Genomic DNA, 22,241 nt, shown 5'->3' on the forward strand with positions numbered 1-22,241 from the left:
TGGGACACAGAGAACACCGTTCCCACCAGGTGGGGGTTGGCCCACAAGCCTCAGGACCCCTCCCCAGGATTCTCTGATGCACTGTCCATCCCTGGCCTGGGTATCCAGACAGTACCTCCTCCAGGAAGCCCTCACTGATTTCCCTGGCTGATGCCCACCCTCAGTGCCCCCACGGCCCTCCATCAGGGCATGGGTGGCTCTGGATCTCCACTGCTGCTCACTTGTCTGTCCCTGGCCCTCAGCTGATCCATCTTAGAACCCCAGCCCTGCTCCCACTTGATGCATCTCCTGCGTCTTGCACGTAATGTGAGCTCAGTGGCTATGCAGCAAGCAATGAATGAGTGAATGAGCGAGTGAATGAATGAGTCTCCTGGCTGTCAGGGCATGGATCCCCAAGCAAGGTGGGGAGGCCTGCAAGGGTTAACCGGGAGCCTGCCTGTGGTCTGAGGTAAGCAAGGAGTGTATTTGTTCAGGTAAATAAGGAAGGATTACTTATAATGGGAAATCGGGCCCTGGCCAGCTCTTCATCTCGCGGCTGTCTGACTTCCTCCCAGCACATTCCTGCACTCTGCCGCGTCCACACTGTCCCACAGACCCAGTCCCCCAAGCCTGCTGCCACCCCCCTGCAAGCCCCTCAGGTTGGGCCTTGCCACAGTGCCAGCAGGTAGCCCTGGGCTGGGCGTAGGGGACTCCCTACAGGCACACAGCCCTGAGACCTCAGAGAGCCACTCCTTGAGGGTGGCCAGGCCCCCAGTAGCCAACGCGAGTGCTGCCTCTGCCACCAGGCCTGCTGGCCTCTGGTTCTGCTGGCCCCCCAGATGCCTGGCTGAGACACGCCAGTGGCCCCAGCTGCCCACACCTCTTCCTGGCCTCCGAAGTTGGTACTGCAGCAGACAGCTCCCTGGGCACCAGGCAGCTAACAGGTGAGTCTGATGGGAGGTGCAGGTACCCTGGCATGGGGACTTTCCCTGCCAGCTGTGGGGTGGGTGATTGCAAGCAGGACTTGGCGGGGGAGCGTACTTTGCCAGCTCAGAGTTCACCTCCCAGTCATCAGTGACCCTGTGACCTGGGTCCCTTTACCCTCAGAATTCCCTGCCCCCCTCCTCATGCTGCCCAGACTGCCTCCCTGGGGCCAACTCCAGATGCTGGGTGAGCCACCTTGCCTGGCAAGGCCTGGGGGTACCCCACACCGAGCCCAGCCTACCCAGCCTGAGGGAGGGGAGGCCGCTGTGCAGGTGCAGAGCCCCTGGCCCTGAGACCCAGCCAGTTCTGCTTGGCTAGCAAAACACAAGTGGCTTTGCAGCTGCTGCCAGCCCAGCTGCTCTGCCAGGGGAAGGGTCTCCCTGGTGTCGGGTCACCAGAGGTCAGGGGCTCACTGGAACCTGGTGGGTCAGGGCTGGAGCCAAGGCCGGGTCCAGGTCGGGGCAGGGGAGACAGGTCCAGAGCCCAGGAGCTGGGCTGGGCAGGGGTGACCACAGGAGCCAGGGGTCTGTGGCCACTGCTGAGCACACCCTCTGAGCCCTTGGACACCGGGAGAAGCTGAGGGCCTTGGGTCTCGGTCTTGGCACACAAGGAAGGCAGCAGTAGTGGTCTCTGGAAGGTGCTCATTTCCAAGATTTGCCAGATTCCTGCGGTGGGGAGACAGGAAGTGGGGATGGGATGATAGGGTGGGAAGCTGAAGGACCTGGTGACCGGGTGCCCCTGAGGCTGGCCACAGTGTGTGTGTGTGTGTGTGTGTGTGTGTGTGTGTGTGTGTGTGTTGGGGATGGACAAGCCCAGATCCCCCACCTCACCTATCATCTGGGGCCACCCAGCAGCCCACACCCAGGCCCCAAGTCCCAAGTAGCCTGCGTCCTTTATGATGGCCATGGGCTTTCTCCTCCTTCTCGGCCAGGGCTGGGACTTGCCTCATTTCCTGCCCCAGCCTCCCCAATAAAGCTGCATCTCCCCATCACCAGCTGCTCAGCTGAGTAACAAAGCAAACAGGCGTCCAGGCTGCCCCAGGCCCAAGCTGGTGGGCAGGGATGCGGAGGAGACGCCCCACCAGATAGGTAGGCTCAGGTCATGGCTCAGTCAGGCCAGTTGGCCTGAGCTTCCCCCCACCCACCTGCAAGAGGGGCCAGAGCCAAGGACCCCCAACTTGGAGTCCCACTACCCCAACTCACAGACAAATGGTGGGGGGCATCCTCAGAGCTCTCAGGGAGGTGGGGCTATGTGGAGGATGTGGTCTTATTGGGTAGGGGACCACCCTCCCCTTTGAGAGCCTGAGAGTGCACGTACAAACATTTCCTCTGAGCGAGGCCCCGGGCATCCGAAGCTGAAATCTACTAGACTTGTTTATTGCACACTATCAGTTATAAGACACTTCGGTTTTCACAAGGACCTTCTGAAGTAGACAGGCCTTCTCTGTCAACCAAGTCTGAGGGCATAGGCTGCATTCAGTAGGTGCTCAATCAATGCTCAGAAAGTGTGATGCTGGCGGAAGTGCAAAGACTGGGACCCAGTTTTTACCGCCGAGGTGGTTGCAACTATAAAGTGAATAGCCCTGAAACAATTAGAGCAGTTTTGTGCTAAGTGACTTGATGCCGCCGAGTGCAACCTGGGGAAGTTAATTCAGGCCGACAGGGGGACAGAGACCCTCTAGGCGGAGGGCAAGAAGGAATGGGTGAGGTCCCGCCGTGTGGGACCGTGGTGGGTCACTTTTCCCCACTGCACTTGCAACATCTTGTCTGTGAGACGAGAAGGTTAGACAAGGCTGTTGTCTATTAACACAGGCTTCATGGAAGAGACGGCCTGAGCAGGCTTTGAAGACTGTGTAGGAGTCGGATTTGCCAGCCTGTCTCCCAGGCTGGGGTGGGGGGAAGTGGGAGGGCAGGAGTTCTTGGTTCTGGCTCCTCCTAGAGGGCAGGGAGGGTGGGTGATGCCTGCAGCTGCCTGGACTGGGCTAGAGAGCAGGACAGGACCCCGGCCTCCCTCACCGCCATCCTCGGCTCCCCCCAGACTCCACCCTCTGGCCCACCCCCTCTACCCGCCATCACCACCTGCTTCTTCCTTTGCTCCCCCTGCTTCCTCACCCCATTCCCTCTCTCTTTTCTCTTCTCCAGCTGATCCCCTCATCTGCTCCCAGGGCCCCCCTCACATGGGCACGCTCAGCCCATCATAAATGCTTTCCATTCACCCTCCGTTTCAATCTCCACAACCCTTTAAGACATGCTCTTGACAGCCCATTTAACAGACAGGACAGCTGAGTCTCAGAGGGGGCGGAGTCACTGGCCCCAGCCGCAGAGCTAGAGAGCAGAGAGTCAGGGATCAAACCTGGTCTGGGACCCTCCCCTGGTCCCCACCCCCACCCCATTCATGCCCCACCCTGTGCCCCCAGCCAAGCGAGTGGCCTGTCAGGTGGAACAACTCTTCCCAAAGCAAACTTTGCACAAGCCGAGTTGCCCTGGGCTCTTCCTGACATTTAATGCCAGGCTCCTTCTCCTGGCTACTTTGCGTGTTTTCAGCCTGGGAGGCGCCCCCTGCCAGATTCTGCTCTCCCACCTCTCAGTGGCTGGGGTGGGGGCATGGAGGGGGACCTCCAGGCTTGGGGAGGGAGAGGCTCATCCTTCCTCCCCAGCCGGGGACCTTAGTGTGACTCTGCTGGGGGTCAGATGGGACCAAGGCCTCCCCAGGATTATGACAGGCAGTAGGGTATCTCTGAGCACCACCAGGACCAAGGCCCCCCTCCTTCTCCCTCCAGCTCTGGCACAGGGGAGAGGTGGCTGGAGGGACTGCCCGGGCTGGGGGTCCAGAACCTGAGACTGGTTGGGGGCAAGGCCCAGGCCTGTCTGCTCCTGGGGTAGCATGTTGCCCTGAGGGCTGCTGGGACCTAGCTCCTTCTGCCCGCCCACCCTCTGTGCCAGGACAAAAGAGGGATGTGTGTCTGCTGACAGTTCACAGGTGGGAATGGCCCTGATAACCCCCAGTAACCCACTCCTGCACATCTCAGCCTTGTCGGAAGCAATGTCTATTCTTAGCTTCTCAGGACAGATCTCTCTGAACTTTTCTCATCTGTGGTGTTGGAGCCCTTCGCTTTGTCCTAGCACCCCTTTCCTAGCCTGGAGGTGTGCTCCAGAGCCTGGGGATCAGGGCTCAGGCAGGATTCTCCCCTCAGCTCATCAAGATTTTACAGATCAGCAACCAGGTGTGAGGGGGGTCTCTGCCTTCCTGGCCTGTGCTGGGTCTGGAGGGGGCCGCAGAAACAAAGACAGCAGTAACCACTGTGGATGCACACCTCTGGGGAGATGGGAAGGCTTTTCACATCGCTGTGCTGTCTGGTGACTTTAAAACCCAGAGGCAGAGCTGTCTTTATGAATCCCCATTTCACTGCTGAAGAGGCTGAGGCTGAGATCAGCCAGGGTGCCCCAGGCAGGAGGGGCAGTGCTCCGGGGACATCCCTGTGTTCTCATGCCCTCAACAACTCGGCGGCCTGGCTGGGCAGGGCCGAGGGGAGCAAGACACCCAGGAAACCTCACGGCCCCTGTCCTGTGGCAGGCTGGGAGGTGTGGTGTATACAGGGCTGGAGGAGAGCAGAGAAGAGGGAAGGTGCTGTGGCCGTCCTTCAAGGAGTGTTCGTGCGACGTGGGTGTGAGGACGAGACTGTTCCAGAGGGGTGGCCATGTGACCTGGGCCACATCACAAAGCTGGGATGTATGTGCAGGTGGTGGGGCCATGGCAGCCTTGGCGGGGCAAAGAGGCCTGACTGGGGCACTGAGAAGTGAAATATATTTACACACACATGGGCTCAACCAGGGCTGAGGGAAGATGTGAATGGCAGTTTCTGGAATGTCCTGAAAGTTGAGAGGAATTGTACTTGCGATGGTAGGAAACTGGGTTCTGTCCCCGCCCCATCAGCGTGACTCGCTGCAAGCCCCAAGCTTGTCTGGGGTGGGGTCCCTGCTGGCTGGAGGAGGTGGGGAGGTGCTGCTGCTGGGGAGGGAGCCAGGCCTGACGGGCAGCTCATGAGGTGCAGGACAGCCTGAAGCCAGCTCTGCTTCTTTAGAAGGGTGGGCTGAGTCTTTCAGAGCCTCTAGACACCAACTCCAGGGACAGTGGGGGACACCCAGCCACACCCCTCATCCTGCCAAAAGTGTCAGCTGTGAATGGAGTACGCCTCTGTTTACAAGGAAGCCCCAGGTGTCCCCTTCTGCATCTCCACCATCCTTCTTTAAGTCCCCAAAGCCAGGCTGACAGTAAGATGAGGGTCCTGGGTCATAGAATCCAGATAGTGCCCGGGCTGGAAAAGTCCTCGGAGATGCCCTGCCCTACAGAGCAGGAGACTGAGGGGCAGGGCCTCGCCCAGTGTCTCCCTCAGAGGAACAGGCAGGGCATGACCTGCATCTCCCAAAGCTGAGGCCTCTAGTTCTTCCAGCCCACATCCCCCTTCAGAGCAAACTCAGCTACGATGGTCCGCCTGGGGCTGCAGTGGGCCTCTGTACCTCCAGGCTGTGGGCACCTGTGCCACCCACACCCCCTCAAGGTGACCGCTGTGGGGCTGAGTTGGCAGATGGCCTGTGGGGAGGCAAAAGGGATGGTCGGCAGGGGCCACCTTAGGAGCTAGAAGGTTTGGGGTCTACCAGCACCAGCAGAAAGGAGGGTGGAGCTGAGTCTTGAGTTCGAGTCCCTGCTCGCTCACGCACAGACGGGTGCCCTTTTCTGTCAAGTGGGAATAATGGTGGCTGCCCCAGCTGGGAGAGCCCGGCAAAGCAGTTTTAGTTTGACCTTCCTCTTGTCCCAGAAAGCGCTGGAAGTGGTGTCAGTGAGGGTGTGTGTGGACACCCAGGCTGCCCAGGCAGCGGCGCACGGAGGAGACTTTGCTGATGCGGGCGTGTTCCTGCTGCCTGTGGGAACTGTGGGAAGAGCAAAACCCACCGAGTTCTCCTGGCTTCCTGTGCCCCATCCTCCCGCTATGTGGCCCCGGCCCCAGCTTCACCCACCTTCCGCCCCACAGAACCACATCCCCTCTCCTGGACTTTCCCCACAGACCCCAGCTCCTGGGCACCAGTTGGCTCCCCGAGGTGAAACTCACACAGAGCAGCGCTCCTGCAGAAGTTAGGGGGACAGGTGGCCTGGACAGAGGAGGTGGGGAAAGCCGGGGGGTCTAGAAGAAACCCACCTCCTCCACTCTCATGCTGAGTCCAGAACAGTAAGGTCTGTCTCACTCTGCTACCTCGCTGCTCCCCCGAGCCTACCTCCCTTCTTCTGCCCTTGGACACCCTGGGGAACCAGGTGCTTGGCGATGGCCACCATGGGGTGCTTGAGAGAGCGCAGGAGCTGCTGACCTAGAGGTGGCAGCGTGGGACCCCTTCCTGGGCAGCGGGGTGGTCTGTCCAGTGGGCAGAGGTGGTGCTCTGGGCAGTGAACGGTGGGCTGTCCGGAAGGGGTCTGGCACTTCTTTTGGATCCAGCTAGTTTGAAGAGCAGTTTGACGGGCAAGGTTGCTGCGAAGTCCTCCCCATGGGAGGGTTGGAGGAGCAGAGAAGGGGTGGGAGGAATGGCAGGGCGAGGGAGAGGCTGGGGCCCTGAAGGGATGGGGCAGGGAAGAGGTCCAGGGGTTCAGAGAAGCCGGATATGCTGCTGCTTCTGGGCCTGGTCAGGGGCCTTGGCTGGGGCTTCCTGCGGCCCCGGTAGCCCTGCTCTTCTCCGAGGTGCTGCCCACTCTGCACGGCTCCTGGCCAAGTCCTGGTCCCACCACCACAGCCCCCTGACTTCAGCCCATTTAAGGGGGCCCAGGGGCTTGGATGGATGGAGGGAGGAGCTGACAGCCAGCTCAGTAGGCCACGGTGGGGGGCGGAGTGGGGCGGGGAAGCCAGAGGAGATCTGTTCCCCATCACTCCTCCTGGAGTGAGGCCAGCAGGGGGCTGAGCAGCAGGGCCAGAGTGGCCATATCTGTCACTCCCTCAGCGCTCTTCTCAATGGGGACTGAAGCCAGGGTCCTGGGCACTGGGAGGGCTGGGTTTCAGGATTGAGGTGGCAACAAGGGTACATTCACCCCACACCACCATCCCCCCAGGAGGTAGGGGCTGAGAGTCCCGACCAAGCAGGATATGGAAGACAGGCTCCAACCCCACAGCGACCTCAGACCTTAGCAAAGGCCTCCCAGGTGACTCCATTCCCAGAAACTGTGGTTCGGGAGCTGTCAGGGAGGGCATCTTTTGCTGGTGCCAGTTGGGGTGTGGGAGTGAAAACCTGGGAGGCAAGGGGTTCCAGGGGCACATTCCTGGCCCGAGAGGTGAGAGTAGGCAGGGTGGTGGCAGGAAATGCTGCACCAAATCTCTAATTTTGGATCCCTCTGCTCTCTTTCTTTAACCTTCCTTCCCGGGGGAATGGGAGGCACTGAGAGAAGGGGCCGAGGTGGCTAACCCCCCGGCTGCCACCCCAACAATCTGGCCCTGCCTCTGGGCCTTGGCCTCTACCAGCTGTTACCAAACTTTCTTTGTCTGGAGTGGGATCCGGGGCCTCTGGAGCAGGAGGGAGCCAGGACACGCTGAGCCTTAATCCAGACACGTGGCTTAATTCAGAATAGATCACCTCGAGGTTTGGGAGCTGGAGGCATCGCTCAGGAGACGGCAGCCCCTGGGGCTGGCAGGCCAAGGCTGCAGGAATGCCAGGATCTGCCCTCTGAGAAACCTGGACGTGGCAGACGCCTGGCTCGTCCCAGGACCCTCGGCCTACGGAGCAGTGGCCTGAGTGTCAGGAGGCCTCTCGTCTGGCCCTGGCTGTGCTGTGACTGTGAGCACCTCCCTGCCACTCCTCGAGCCTCAGCTTTCCCAGTGCACGTGTGTTCCCCTGGGCGAATCGTCACCTGTGGATTTCACCCTGGGCTGAACTGCATGGCACAGATGAGGAGAGCCTGGGAGTGTAGGAGGGAGCTGTTAGGGAGGGCTCCCTGGGGGAGGAGGGCTTTGGGATGAATTGTGATGAGGAGGAATGGGCATCCTAGAAAATAGCCATGTTGTGCCCACAGCGCAGGGCAAGTATGAAGTGGCATTCTCATTAGAGCTTGGATTTGTGGTCACTGTGTCAATCCCTAGTTCGGGTCCAGATCCTGCTGCTAATATGCACATGAATCCCTTCTCCACTCATTGTTCCCATCTATGAAACGATCACATAATATATGGCCCCTTCCAGATCTGGGCTAGGTAGGAGGTGGGCTCAGAGGTGGGCACCAGGCATTGGGATGGGGCAGGGAAGGCAATGGGGAGCCATGGAAGATTCTCGAGCACAGAAATGAAAGGGTGCGGCAGGGAAATGAACAGTGGGATGGAATGAACAGCCAAGAGGTGGGGACAGAGTTCAGAGCATCAAGGAGCCCGGTCAGGAGGTAGGCAGATCCCCTAGGAAGATGAGACTGGCCAGAGCATGAGCCTCAGAGAGAATGTGGTCCAGTGAGCAGAGCCCGTGCCTGGCCAGGAAGAACCCCGGGCAGGCTGCATAGCCTCCCTGAGCCTCACTGTCCACATCTATAAAGCAGGGCTCTGGAGTCCACGTCACCCTGGCTGTGGGTAGGAGAGCGGGTGATGTGGGTGAAAGCCCTGGACGTGGCACTGGTGCTCCCTGCCAGGGCCTCATGGTGCCGTTCTCCCTTCTTCCCTCCCGAGGCCAGCCCGGAGCCTGGAGGAGATGCCGAGTTGCAGGTCGGGCACACCAGCCCTGGCTCCCTGACCAGTAAGCCAAGCCCCCGTACTCCAGACCTGGGCTGCCTTGGGGACAGAGCATTCCCTGCCACCCCCAATCTGCAGAGAGTCAAACCTTTCCTCCAGACACACAGTTAACCATTAACTTATTTTTCTTCAGGGAAGTGTTGGAGCTAGGACCAAGGCTTGGAGGGGAAGATTCCTTGGCATTTAGATAGAGGGCAAGGGCAAGCTGGCATGTGGGATGTAGAGGGGTCAGGAGCCTGAGCCAGGGGTCAGAAGACCTGGATTTGCAGATTTACCTCTTTACACCTTGACTTTCCCATTAGCAAAATAATGATGAGAATAAGACCTGGACCTGATGAGGTAGCTTGTGCCTGTAATCCCAGCACTTTGGGAGGCTGCGGTGGGGGGATCGCTTGAGCCCAGGAGCTTGAGACCAGCCTGGGCAACATAGTGAAACCGCGTCTCTACAACAGATTTAAAAAATTAGCCAGGCATGATGGCACACGCCTGTAGTCCCAGCTTCTTGGGAGGCTGAAACAGGAGGATTACTTGAGCCCAGGAGGTCGAGGCTACAGTGAACCGTGATCGTGCCCCTGCACTCTAGCCTGGGCGACAGAGCAAGACCCTGTCTCAAAAAAAAAAAAAAAAAAAAAAAAAGAATAAGGCCTGTGCTGCCTTTCTCCTGGCGAGAAGACGGATGCGAGGGCTTCGCACGCACTCAGCAAATGTGTCAAGGATGTGTCATTATATCCCTTCCTGACAAATACTGCTACTGCCCTGCCCATTCATCCCCACCAACCCCTCGCGAAACCAAGCCCTGAAACGCAGCAGCTGTCTCCCGTCCTACCTGTGGCTGAGGCCAAACAAACAGGAGGGCCACAAGGGAAGTGAGTTCTGCCTCTTGGAAAAGCTTTGGTCTCCCTGGCATGGTGCCCAGGGTGTTGGCAGAAACTGTCCTAACGTGGCAGGTATGGGGGCTCTGGGGATGTGGACAGGGCAGGAGGCAGGGAGGGGGTGATGGGGGACGGGGGCTGCAGGGGGGGTCCCCAGGGGTGGAGCCACCTAGCGGGTAGGGCATGGGCACTGGCCAGGGTGGGGCCCAGGGGCAGAACGAGCTGTTGGCACTGCCTGAGTAAATAATGTGGGCCCACAGCACACACGAGTGTTTGCACAGAAGGACTTGAAATGATTCCAGGTCTGCCCTCTGTCCCCCACATCCCAGCCCCGCCTCGGTCTCTGCCTACCCCTCCCCACCCTGACCTTTCCTTCCTTGTCACTTAAAGGAGCCCTTGAATGGGAGAGTTGAATTCAAAGGGAACACTTTTCCCTCCTGCTGGCATTCTCTCCACCACAGTAAACTGCAGGGCTGCCATGTGACGCTGGGAAGCTTGAGCACTGCACAAGGAGGGTGGGCAGTGGGAGCTGAAATTCTACCTGGGCTCCATTCGTCAAGCTGCACTATCCAGGGGGAAGGGGTGCCATTTTCTGAGTTGTGTGAAGATGAATGGGCTAGTTGTGGCCCTGTCGAACTGGAGGTGTCTTCCAAACTGGGTTCTTTCCCTTGTCCCACCTGCAGAGGCAAATGCCAGCTGCATACGGAGGCTGTGCTGGTCAGTCCCACAGGGTGACTGGAGTTGGACCAGGGAGCCCCCTTACCTGCCTGCTGTCCCAGTGGCACCATAAATGCCACCATTAGAGAGGATTTCAGTGCTTAAAGCCTTCCCCTTCACTGGCTGGTTGCCTGTAAAGCAGTGATCCTCAAATTTGAACATGCATGAGAATCACCCAAAAGGCCAGTTAAACCAGACTGCGGGGCCTCCCCCAGAGCTGCTGATTCAGTGGCTCCGAAGTGCCTGAGAATCCAAGTTTCTCGCAAGCTCCCAGGAGGCGCTGGTTCTGCTGGCCAGGCTCCACATTTTGAGAACCACTGCTTGAGAATCTAAATAGCCCCGAGAAAGGACACCAATTAACTTGCCCTTAACAGGTTTATCTGCTCCTTTCCCCCTCTCTAACTGGTTCTCTGTACTGTTGGAAGCATATAACTGTTGGTAATCTTCTACCTCTGTCTTTATTTTTTTATTTTTATTTTTTTTTAGATGGAGTCTCGCTCTGTCGCATAGGCAGGAATGCAGCAGTGCAGTGGTGCGATCTCAGCTCGCTGCAACCGCCTCCAGGGTTCAAGCAATTCTCCTGCCTCAGCTTCCTGCCCAGCTAATTTTTGTGTTTCTAGTAGAGACCAGGTTTCACCATGTTGGCCAGGCTGGTCTCAAACTCCTGACTTCAGGTGATCCGCCCACCTCAGCCTCCCAAAGTGCTGGGATTACAGGTGTGAGCCACTGCACCCGGCCTGTCTTGATGTATTCTTAAGTTTCAGGCCCCTACATCACTGATATTCCAGAATATCCTGAGGTTTTGGGTCTTGTGTCCCTCTCCAGCCCCCTCCTCACCCAAACTGTACAATCTAATGTGGAGTTCAGGGAAAAGGACCTGGGCAAAACCAAGCCTGGGTGCCCCATGGGGAGCAGGGCCTCTGACTGCTTGTGTTGAGGCCAAATGGTTCCCCCTGGAGAGCGTTGGGGCAGAAGTGAGGAGCAGGTGTCTGAGTTGCTAAGGGTTTTTGATGTTCCCTGGAGCCCTGCCCCTTCTCACCACCACCCCGGCTTCCCCCTGGAAAGCCTGGCCTGTGGCACCGCCTCCAGGAGGCTGTGTGCTCCTCCAGGCATAAGGGAAAGTAGAGGGTGCCGGTGCTGGGAGCTGGGAGGGGCCCTGGGGACAGCACCGTCCAAGGGAGGATAAGGGGAGGTGGGTACTATGCACCCAGCCCGGGGTGTGGGGAGACAAGCAAGCCTGTGAGCTCTCACTCAGTGGCTGCCTCGGGAGTTTACTTAGATCCCCCAGAGAGCCCTGTGGGAGGGCAAGGGCTGGCCAAATCCTCAGTGTGTGAGAGGGTCTCTACCCCATCACCCACCTTATTCCTCTCTTTTCTCCCCTGCTGGTGAAGATGATGGCCACCTTTAGGGTGGTGGCCTCTGCCTGCCACCTCTGCTCCTATCCTTATCAAGGGCAGAAGAAAATCAAGCTTTGTGCCGGGCGCGGTGGCGCGTGCCTGTAGTCTCAGCTACTTGGGAGGCTGAGGTGGGAGGATCGCTTGAGTCCAGGAGTTCTGGGCTGTAGTGCGCTATGCCAATCGGGTGTCTGCACTAAGTTCGGCATCAATATGGTGACCTCCCGCGAGCAGGGGACCACCAGGTTGTCTAAGGAGGGGTGAACCGGCCCAGGTCAGAAACGGAGCAGGTCAAAACTCCCGTGCTGATCAGTAGTGGGATCGCGCCTGTGAATAGCCACTGCACTCCAGCCTGGGCAACATAGCGAGACCCCGTCTCTAAAAAAAAAAAGAAAGAAAAACAAGCTTTGCAACAGCAGAAAAGATTTGGACATTGAGGGCTCCTCGTCCCTGCCTCAGTTTGCTCATCCGCCAAATGGGGCCAAACATGCCTTCCATTGTGAGGGCTGAATGAGGTCAGGAACCTCAGAAGGCCATTTGAACACATTCCATGTGTGAAGCTTTGCGGCCCCCACCCAGCCTGGCTTCCCACTCCACCTCGCTGTCTTTCCCAGCCAGAAGGCCTGTCTGCCCAACCATGTCCTGGCTGCCCAATGACCCGGAAGACCCAGCTCTGTCCCAGGCCCAGCCCACTGTCCACAGGACCCCTTATCCCCATAACCAGCTTAGCGGCCCCCATGGGGATGGAGAAGCAGTCAGACCTGAGTCCTCCTTCATTTCCATAGACGCAGCCGCCGGCCTGAACAGCAGCGGCATGGGCAGCGCCAGCCCGGGTCTGAGCAGCGTGTCCCCCAGCCACCTCCTGCTGCCCCCCGATTTGGTGTCTCGGACAGGCTTGGAGAAGGTGGCAGCGGGGGCAGTGGGTGTCGAGAGACGGAACTGGAGCCCCAGTCCACCTGCCACACCCGAGCAGGGCCTGTCTGCCTTCTACCTCTCCTACTTTGACATGCTGTACCCTGAGGACAGCAGCTGGGCAGCCAAGGCCCCTGGGGCCAGCAGTCAGGAGGAGCCGCCCGAGGAGCCTGAGCAGTGCCCGGTCATTGACAGCCAAGCCCCAGGGGGCAGCCTGGACTTGGGGCCGGGCGGGCTGGCGCTGGAGGAGCACTCGCTGGAGCAGGTGCAGTCCATGGTGGTGGGCGAGGTGCTCAAGGACATCGAGACAGCCTGCAAGCTGCTCAACATCACCGCAGGTGAGCCCTCTCCCCGTGCCCGCTTCCGTAAGAGGGGTCGCAGGCCAGGTCGCTGGGGTGGGTGGGTTGGGGCACTGCTGGATGAACTCTGCCCACCTCTGCCCCCGCCTCGGGTGGCTTCGGGGTTGCTGGCGCTTCTCCACAGTCAGCTGTGAGCCTGGACTGGGAGGGTTTCCACCCATCTCTGCGCCCTAGCCATGCCAGCCTACTGTCCCCACTGGTAGGTACTGGATGACATGAATTCCGACTGTGTCCCCCACCTCCTCTTGGACTCCGCTCTCCCCTCATTCGCTCTGCTCCAGCCACACTGGCTTCTTTGTGGTTCCCACGACACTCACTAGGCTGCTGCTCCATCAGCCTAGAACGCTCTTCCCCCAAATATCTGCGTGGCTCACTTCCTTCAGGTCTTGGCTCAGATGGCACCATCTGCATGAGGCCTTCTCTGACCCCTCCATTAAAATTGACGTCCATGAGCACAGGACATGGTAAAGAAAATAAACCAAAAACGAATTAAAAAAAAGAAAGAAGAAACATTTCTGCCCACATCCCTGCCTCCTGTTCCCACCTGCCTCCTCTCAGGACGTGCTGCACAGTGTCTGTTGATCTTGCTCATTCTCTGTGTCCGCCACTAGAATGTACACCCTACAAGGGCGGGGATTTTCATTTGTTTTGTTCATCACTCAATTTTCAGATCCTAGGATAGCACCTTGAATATAACTGATGCTCAGTAAACAGTTGTTCAACAAGCATTTCCTTTTTCTTCTTTTTGAGACAGGGTCTGGCTCTATCACCCAGGCTGGAGTGCAGTGGCATGATTTCAGCTCACTGCAACCTCCGCCTCTGGGTTCAAGCGATTCTCCTGCTTCAGCCTCCTCAGTAGCTGGGATTACAAGTGCCTACCACCATGCCCGGCTAGTTTTTGTACTTCTAGTAGAGATGGGGTTTCGCCATGTTGGCCAGGCTGGTCTTGAACTCCTGACCTCAGGTGATCCACCCGCCTCAGCCTCCTAAGTACTGGGATTACAGGCATGAGCTACCTCTCCTGGCCAACAAGCGCTTCTTAATATGCCAAGCTTTACTCTAGGACTGGGGAATTGAGTGGTGAACACAACACAAAGTCCCTATGTTCATAGGACTGACATTATAGTGAGGGAAACAGATCATAGATACATAGAGAAATGTGTCACTGATCTGGTGACACATTTCTCTGTTTATCTCTATTGATGACACATAGCTCTATTTATGAGGAGGGAATCTCCCAGGGCGGACATACATGTGTCTGTCAGTCAGACCTGGAAGGTGTGGTTATGGAGCTGATGCTGTGGGCAGTGGGGCTGCTGAGTCTCCAGTCCTCTGTCCTGCCATCACCTCTCCAGCTTCAGGCAGGCCTGACCCATGTCCCTCGGTCTTTAGGCCCTGGCATTGCAGCACCCAACTCTGTGCAGCTTTCTCTGGGAAGGAGGGGTCTTCACGCATCCCTCAGGCCCAGCCCCTGCCCTCAAAGCCTCCCGGTTGACATCTTTTGAAGCTGCTCCTGCCGATGCCGCAGTCCTCTGGTTTCCCAATGCCCATGCCAGCCGACCTCCCCACCCACAGGGCTAGGGAGGGGAGGGCCCTGCTCCATGAACAATGGCAACAGAAACAAATGGCTTTGACCTTGGGGAGGAAAATGAGCTTATTAAGTGGGGGCGGCCCAGCCTGCAGGTCACCGAGCTGGGACACTGGCTGGACCACGGTGTTCACTGGGAGGCCCCATTGTGACCATGCCCACCAGCCTGGCCCCCACCTGTAGGCCTATCAGGCTTACCCTAGAGCAGCACCCCAGGGAGACATCTAGGCCCTAGCTGGGGCTCCCCTCCTGGCCTCTGGGGCCTGTGGCTGCCCATGACCACGCTGTGCCCTGCCATTTACTTATTCAACACATGCATGGAGCAGCTCCTGTGTGACCAGGCCTTTATTCCGTGGAGGACAAGGGGATGGAGTGCCCTGTGCCTCAGTTTCCTCATCTGTAAGATACAGGGGCTGGAGGGAATGGTGGGGTTCTAAGACTAATTCCCAGGTAGGTGTGTTGCTGGTTCCTTGAGGGGTTTGGGAAAGGCAAGAAGTACCTGAGGGAGAAGCCCAGGTGTTTCTGGTAGAATGTCACTGTTTCTCCAGGGCTGGGGCTCCCTCGAAAGGTCCTTTGGAGAGGTGGGGAGAATCTGGGGGGATCCAAGGCCTGGGTGAGGCAGGCAGTGCAGATGCACCAGGTTACCCTGCCCTGAACCAAGTTCATTTTTTAGGGCCCTGGTTCCTTCCTGATGCCCCCCACTCTCTCCTTGGGTACCCACCTCCACAGGGGCCCTCACGGGCCTGTCCGGACCTGGCCTGTCCCTACCCTAAGGAGCACTTGGTCTCAGGCCACAGGTTCCTGTGGGTGCCCCATCACAGAGGGGTGTGCCATATTTGGGGTGGTGCCCTCAGGCTGCCCCTGAGCTGAGGGGGTGCCTCTTGCCCAGATCCCGTGGACTGGAGTCCCGGCAACGTGCAGAAGTGGCTCCTGTGGACAGAGCACCAGTACCGGCTGCCCCCCATGGGCAAGGCCTTCCAGGAGCTGGCGGGCAAGGAGCTGTGCGCCATGTCGGAGGAGCAGTTCCGCCAGCGCTCGCCCCTGGGCGGGGATGTGCTGCACGCCCACCTGGACATCTGGAAGTCAGGTAGGACGTGGCGTGGGTGGGCGCGGCCCCTCCCGGGCTCCAGCCAGGGACAGGATGCCGGCCAGGAGGTTGCCCTCTGCTGGGGCAGCAGCCCCTTGGCCCCCGCCTGGAGTCCACTCTGAATCTCAGCCCCAATTGCCGCTGCCTCCTGGATCCTGACCCACTCCCAGCCCGAGTCAAGGCCCCAGAGCTTTGAGACAGCACCTGGGAGGTCAAAAGGTAGAAGTCAGACTGTGAGGATGCAGGGTGTCAGAGCTGGGGCGACCGTGGACACTAGGAAGTCCTTTCCTTTTAAAATTTTGTTTTTCTTTGTTTTTTATTAGAGAAGTAATAAATGTGCATGTTATAAAATAGACCACAGTGAAAAGTAGTGTTCCATGAAAAGTTTCTCCCTCCCACTCCTGACCCCAGCTTCCAACCCCCGCCCTAGAGGCAACCAGTTACCAGTTTCTTGAGTATCTCTGCGGGGAAAGTCTATGAATATTCAAGCACATATACACACATGCAGTTCTTTTTTTTTTTTTTTTGACACCAACAGTAGCAGAGTATCACCCTGCTCTGCACGCCACAGCACGTCTTGTATACTGCCCCTGTCAGTCTGTATGCAGCAGCCCTGTTTTAATTTTAGTTTTTGTTTTTTGAGACAGGGTTTCAGTCTGTTGCCCAGGCTGGAGGGCAGTGGCATAGTCACAGCTCACTGCAGCCTTGACTTCCCGGTTTCATCGGATCCTCCCACCCCAATCTCCTGAGTAAGCTGTCTACAGGTGCAACACCACGCCCTGCTAATTTTTGTATTTTTTGGTAGAGATGGGGTTTCACCATGTTGGCCAGACTGGTCTCCAACTCCTGGACTTGAGCAATCCACCCACCTCAGCCTCCCGAAGTGCTGGGACTACAGGCGTGAGCCTCCACGCCCAGCCTGCCCTGTATTTCGAATGGTTGCGTGTCAGCCCCTGAGTGTCTAAATCGTCTTGAGCTCGTTGGGCACCACCTGCTGCCTGCACAGGGCCGGGTGCTTTGAGGAGGTGGTGCCTGCTCTATGAGCCAAGGAGTGAGACACAGGACCCCCTCATATGACCCTGCCAGAGACCAGTGCCCTGCCCCAGCCTAGGCAAGCCCCCATGTCAGATGTCCTCATCTGAACAAGGTGATGCCTGCAAGGTTTCTACGGCCCCTCCCAGCTCTGAAACCCTGAATTTTCTTCCAGGAAGCAGCTCCTTGTCACCAGCTTGCTTCCCCAGGTTGGCAGGAGGCAGGGAGCCACAGGGGTAACCCCCAGCCACAGAGGGGCTCCCATAGCCCCACAGTCTCACCCAAGTGCCTCCCCTCCTCCACCCTGGGGGTCTCTCCTGGGTCCCCAACCCCCTCTCCTTGCCCTGCAGCGGCCTGGATGAAAGAGCGGACTTCACCTGGGGCGATTCACTACTGTGGTAAGCCAGGCAGGGGCAGGGCGGGGGTGGGGGCGGGGGTTCTGGTGGGGTGGAGGGTGGCTGCCGCTGAAGCAGGGGCTGGCCTCCCCTTCCCACTCACCGCCGCCCTCCCCGGCCGCCCAGCCTCGACCAGTGAGGAGAGCTGGACCGACAGCGAGGTGGACTCGTCGTGCTCTGGGCAGCCCATCCACCTGTGGCAGTTCCTCAAGGAGCTTCTGCTCAAGCCCCACAGCTACGGCCGCTTCATCAGGTGGCTCAACAAGGAGAAGGGTGAGCAGGGTGCCCAAGGGGCGCGGCAGCAGCACCGAGCACGGAGGTGATGGGAGCTCCCTCCAGGCACTGTGCATGGGGGCGGGGGCGGGGGCGGGGCGGAGAGGTGAAGCTGATTCTCACCTGACCTATCTGTCCTGGATGCCAAATACGCTGCTGTCATGGGACGGCCCTGGGGGTCTGTGTGCAATTTGTGTCCATACCTGTCTCCCGCCAGACTCTGTCTTGCTTAGGAGCTTTTTTAGTACGGCACAGCGCCTGGAACGTAGGAGAGGCTGAAAGCTACTTTCTGGGAATGGGACAGTCTTTGCCCTCAAAACATCATAGCTTCACTGGGGGACGAATGATGTCCAGCAAGAAATAGAATTTGAGCCACGTTTGCAATGTTAAGTTTTCTAGCTGGGCACAGTGGTTCACACTTTAGTCCTCACTACTCAGGAGGCTGAGGTGGGAGGATCGTGTGAGCCCCAGAGTTTGAAGCTATATGGAGCTGTGATCTCACCTCTGTACTCCAGCCTGGGTGACAGCGTGAGACCCTGTCTCTAAGAAAAAAAGTTGGGGCCGGGCGCGGTGGCTCACGCCTGTAATCCCAGCACTTTGGGAGGCCGAGATAGGTGGATCACGAGGTCAAGAGATCGAGACCATCCTGGTCAACATTGTGAAACCGCATCTCTACTAAAAATACAAAAAATTAGCTGGGCATGGTGGCGCATGCCTGTAATCCCAGCTACTCAGAGGCTGAGATAGGAGAATTGCCTGAACCCAGGAGGCGGAGGTTGCGGTAAGCCGAGATTGCGCCATTGCACTCCAGCCTGGGTAACAGGAGCGAAACTCTGTCTCAAAAAAAAAAAGAAAAAAAGAAAAAAAAAGTTGGGCTGGGCGGTGGCACACGCCTGTAATCTCAGCACTTTGGGAGGCCGAGGCGGGTGGATCACCTGAGGTCAGGAGTTTGAGACCAGACTGACCAACATGGTGAAACCCCATCTCTAGTAAATACAAAAAGTTAGCCAGGTGTGGTGGCAGGTGCCTGTAGTCCCAGCTACTTGGGAGGCTGAGGCAGGAGAATCACTTGAACCAGGGAGGCGGAGGTTGTGGTGAGCTGAGATGGCGCCATCGCACTCCAGCCTGGGCAATAAGAACAAAAACTCTGTCTCAAACAAAAAAAAGAAAAGAAAAGAGGAAGTTTGAAAGCAGGTGAACTTAATTTAAGAATGCATTTATTTAAACCAATATTATAAATTATTCAGACTTCAACATATAATTAATATAGAACTTATTAATGAGGTATCTTCCTAAGCCTTAGAAATCTAGTGTGTATTTTACACTTCCAACACATTTCATTGAGAACCATATGTGGCTGGTGGCTACTACCCTGGAGAGTGTAGGGCTTGAGGAGTGTGCGTGTGCAAGTGTGCCTGTGTGTGGGCGCGTGTGTGTGTTTAGAGAAAGGCTCAGAGCCGAGAAACCTGCCCTAGGTGCTGTGGGAGCCTGGACCTCCGCCGTCTCCGCTGTAAAATGGACTGGATTCATCCATCCAACAAACCTTCAGCCAGCAACTGCTCTGGTTCCACACTTGCTCAGCTGACATTTACGGAGGGCCGGGTCCAGGAGGACTCACGGAGGAGGAAGAGGAGGAGGAGTTGGTTAGATGGGGGTGGTGGCGAAGATGCGCCTGTGCACGGTGTGGTGGCCCTGGCTGTGTATTTGAGGGGGTTCAGGGAGAACTGGTGGTCTGCGAAGTCTCCCTGGAGAAGGGATGCTGGCCTGGGCCTGGGCTGGAGGGTTTATGAATAGAATGAAAGTTGAGGATATGAACAATGGAATAACTTGTCCCAAGTAAGCGCTTTCTGTAACAGCTCAATAACCCATGGTAGTCACGTAACTCCCTCTCACACACAGAAAAAGGTGGCCAATGGCAGAGCCAGGACTCAAGTCCAGTTGGCTGAGCTTCAAGTCCACTCTCTCTCCACCACCTCGTATTAATTAATCCTGCCAGAAAGGGCTGCACAGGCCTAACTGCCTGAGAATAGCAGAGATCATTTCAGGCTTAGGAACTACAGAGACACCTGTAGTAGGGGAGGGGTGCTTTTGCTCAGTGAGCCGTGGGCACTGCCAGGAGCCACACAGGACTCTGGATTAGGGCATGCAAACCCCACATGGAGCAGGGACTGGCAAGGGCCAGGCCCACAGGGCCCCAGGGAACCCATCGAGGTACACAGACTTGTCTGCGCCAGGAGGTTTGTGACTCCAGAGTGTTCTCTGCCATTCACTGGAGCCTGCGGCACCTGCTGTGCACACGTCTCTTTAACCTCCACTGCAAACACACCATGCAAGTAGGCATTCTGGTCCCCACAGCCCATCCCGCCCAAGCAGAGGGAGGCCTCCACACGGGGTCCCTTGGCTGACCTGGTGGTCTGCGTCTTTCTCCTTCCTGCCATCTCACTCATACTGCTGGCTCTCTTGGGGCCCTCCTGCTCTCCCAGGCATCTTCAAAATTGAGGACTCAGCTCAGGTGGCCCGGCTGTGGGGCATCCGCAAGAACCGTCCCGCCATGAACTACGACAAGCTGAGCCGCTCCATCCGCCAGTATTACAAGAAGGGCATCATCCGGAAGCCAGACATCTCCCAGCGCCTCGTCTACCAGTTCGTGCACCCCATCTGAGTGCCTGGCCTAGCGGCTGGCCCAGGGCCTGAAACCCGCCCTCAGGGGCCTCCCTCTTGATTGCCCTGCCCCAGCCAGGCCCTGAGCTGGGGGAAGACGGGCAGTCTGCTCTGCTGCTCTGACTTTCCAGAGCCCAAAGTGAGGGAGGGGCGCCCCACTGCTCCCTGGGAAAAAGTGGGCCCTCTGGGGTCTGTGGGACCCCAGGGCAGGGGTGCTGCTCTCCTGGAGGACAGAGGAGCCAGGGCTACTGTCAGTGTTCACTGCTCCCCAACAAAGGACCCTCACCTGCCTCTGACCCCAGCATTCCCAGAGCAGAGCCTCAGAAGGGCAGGGACTCCACGAAGGCCACAAGCAGTTCAGGGCTCTCTCTGCTCCATCGCCCTGCCTCCCATTCTGCATCACACCCGGCATGGTGCAGGGAGGTGTTTGCACCCCTGAGTTGGGGAGGCAGGAGTGCCCCTGGGAATGGATAATAAAGATACTAGAGAACTGACATGTCCCCAGTGTCCGTGCAGTGAATGGCACAGCCCCGAGACCATCAATGGTCAAACGTGGTTGTGGTCACAGGGCCTGGAGTAGCCAAGGGAGGCTTTCTGGAGGAGGTGGCTGTGGACTGAGCCTAACGGGAAAGGGATAATTGATTGGTAGATGCTTCTGGGAGAGGGATAGTGAGTCTTCAAAGGCAAGGAGGGAAGGAGGGACTAGAACAGCCACCTTGTCCTGCCTATCCCATTTTGGGCTGAGAGGCAGGTGGCAGGGCCAGCACTAAAGAGGGTCTGTGTGCAGGGCCGGAGTGGGGAAAGCATCTTCTGCATCCGTTTGCTGTGTTGTAGAGCAGGGCTTTGTACCTGGGTGGGCCGGAGGCCCAGGGCCCTTGTCTCTGCTCAGCCATCTAAGGGAGCTGGAGTTGTTGGGGGGAGGTCACTTCAGTCCCCTCATGGGACACTGGTTTTGCAGCTAACAGGGTGAAAGAGAGGTTGCTTGGCTTCCATTTCTGTTTCCTCAAGGCCTCAGCAGTGCCACCTGTGAAGCTGTGAGCTCCCGTGAGTGGGTGTGAGACTCCCCGTGCGTGATGGGAAGAGGGGATGCATCGGTGTCTGTGGGCATGCTGGGGGTGACCAGGACCTACCACCCACTCTCCTGGGCAAAGCAACTCATTCAATTCCTCATACTTCCCTCACATTTGTCACCTGGCTCAGTGTCCTGATGGTCTACTGTGTGCTGGGCGCTTTGTCATTCATCTTCCCAACAAAACCATGAGGTAGGGGCTACACCCCATTTTGCAGATGATAAAACTGAGGCTTGGAGTGCCTAAGTGACTTGCTGATGGTCGCACAGCTGATCAGCAGAATAACTCATGCCCGTCTCTCCCCAAGGACAGGGCTCTCTCTGCTCCTCTGGCCCTCCGGCTTCCTGACCAGTCAGCAGCCTTGGTGCCCCATCACCCTTACCGTCTGAGGCCTGGCTTGCAGGAAACCATCCAGATCACCAAGGGTTAAATGCTACCCTGTGCTGCTGCCTTCTGCCCTCAGCAATTTTATTATTCAGAAGAAAGTTTACTCCTGGCAGTGAGCAAATAGCACCTTGGCATCTGTCAGCTGGGATTGCACTGGGAGGAGGAGGGGGCCCTGCCCCAGGCCTGTGCCTCGCTGGGCCCCGGCTGTCTCTCACTCCCTTGGAGGGGGGAGTGTGGGGGGAGACTGGGACCCTGGCCAGAACCAGGCTCTGCTCTGCTGAACTGGTTTTGTCTCCAGCCAGTCCCCTGCTCCCAACTGAGTCCAGGGAGCCACTTGCTTGTATGTCCCCAGCTGGGCCTGGGCCTGGAAACGCATCAGGTCTCAGACAGGGGCTGGGCAGGAGGATGAGTAGGGGGAGTAGAGCTAGGAGTGCAAAGCCGGAGCAGCTCCGGAAAGGGGAGATGTGGGGGCCCGGGTGAGGCAGCCCCTGCCCGTGAACCTTGGCAGGCACACGCCTATCCAGTGACACCTTGTGAGCTGGCAGCGATCTGCAGACTCCTCTCCCTCGTCCAAACACCTCCCAGCAGAACCCAACCTGGCTGGGTATTCTCCGACTCCTCTCCATGGGGTCCCACCCTCAGGGCTCCCCATCACTAAATGGAACAGCCGTTTAGTGCAGATAAGACAATACAACAACCGTTTGTCTTTATTTGAAGATTCCTCTGTTTAGCTAAAACCAGAGATTCACATGGAGGTAAGTTTGGAGGAGTAAGGAAGATGGGGTGGCAA

General features: G+C 57.8%; 1 protein-coding gene across 3 annotated transcripts; it reads left to right on the plus strand.

Moving 5' to 3' along the window:
• Window positions 1–312: 312 nt before the first annotated feature.
• SPDEF (SAM pointed domain containing ETS transcription factor) lies at window positions 313–20,488 on the plus strand. 3 transcript variants are annotated; one of them, XM_012461638.2, is made up of 6 exons: window positions 313–923; window positions 12,473–12,937; window positions 15,436–15,633; window positions 17,016–17,063; window positions 17,187–17,333; window positions 19,817–20,488. In XM_012461638.2, the coding sequence occupies exons 2-6, from the start codon at window positions 12,502–12,504 to the stop codon at window positions 19,993–19,995; spliced, it is 1,008 nt and encodes a 335-aa protein (XP_012317061.2). In that variant the 5' UTR covers window positions 313–923; window positions 12,473–12,501; the 3' UTR covers window positions 19,996–20,488. The 3 variants fall into 3 exon arrangements, with proteins under 3 accessions (XP_012317061.2, XP_064217214.1, XP_012317060.2); XM_064361144.1 differs by lacking the exon at window positions 313–923 and adding an exon at window positions 10,710–11,009; XM_012461637.2 differs by lacking the exon at window positions 313–923 and having other exon boundaries at window positions 11,538–12,937.
• The last annotated feature ends 1,753 nt before the right edge of the window (window positions 20,489–22,241 follow it).

The sequence above is a fragment of the Aotus nancymaae genome, unplaced genomic scaffold (assembly GCF_030222135.1).
Source record: "Aotus nancymaae isolate 86718 unplaced genomic scaffold, 86718_ANA_hifiasm-v0.15.2.pri h1tg000040l, whole genome shotgun sequence".
NCBI lineage: Eukaryota > Metazoa > Chordata > Mammalia > Primates > Aotidae > Aotus > Aotus nancymaae.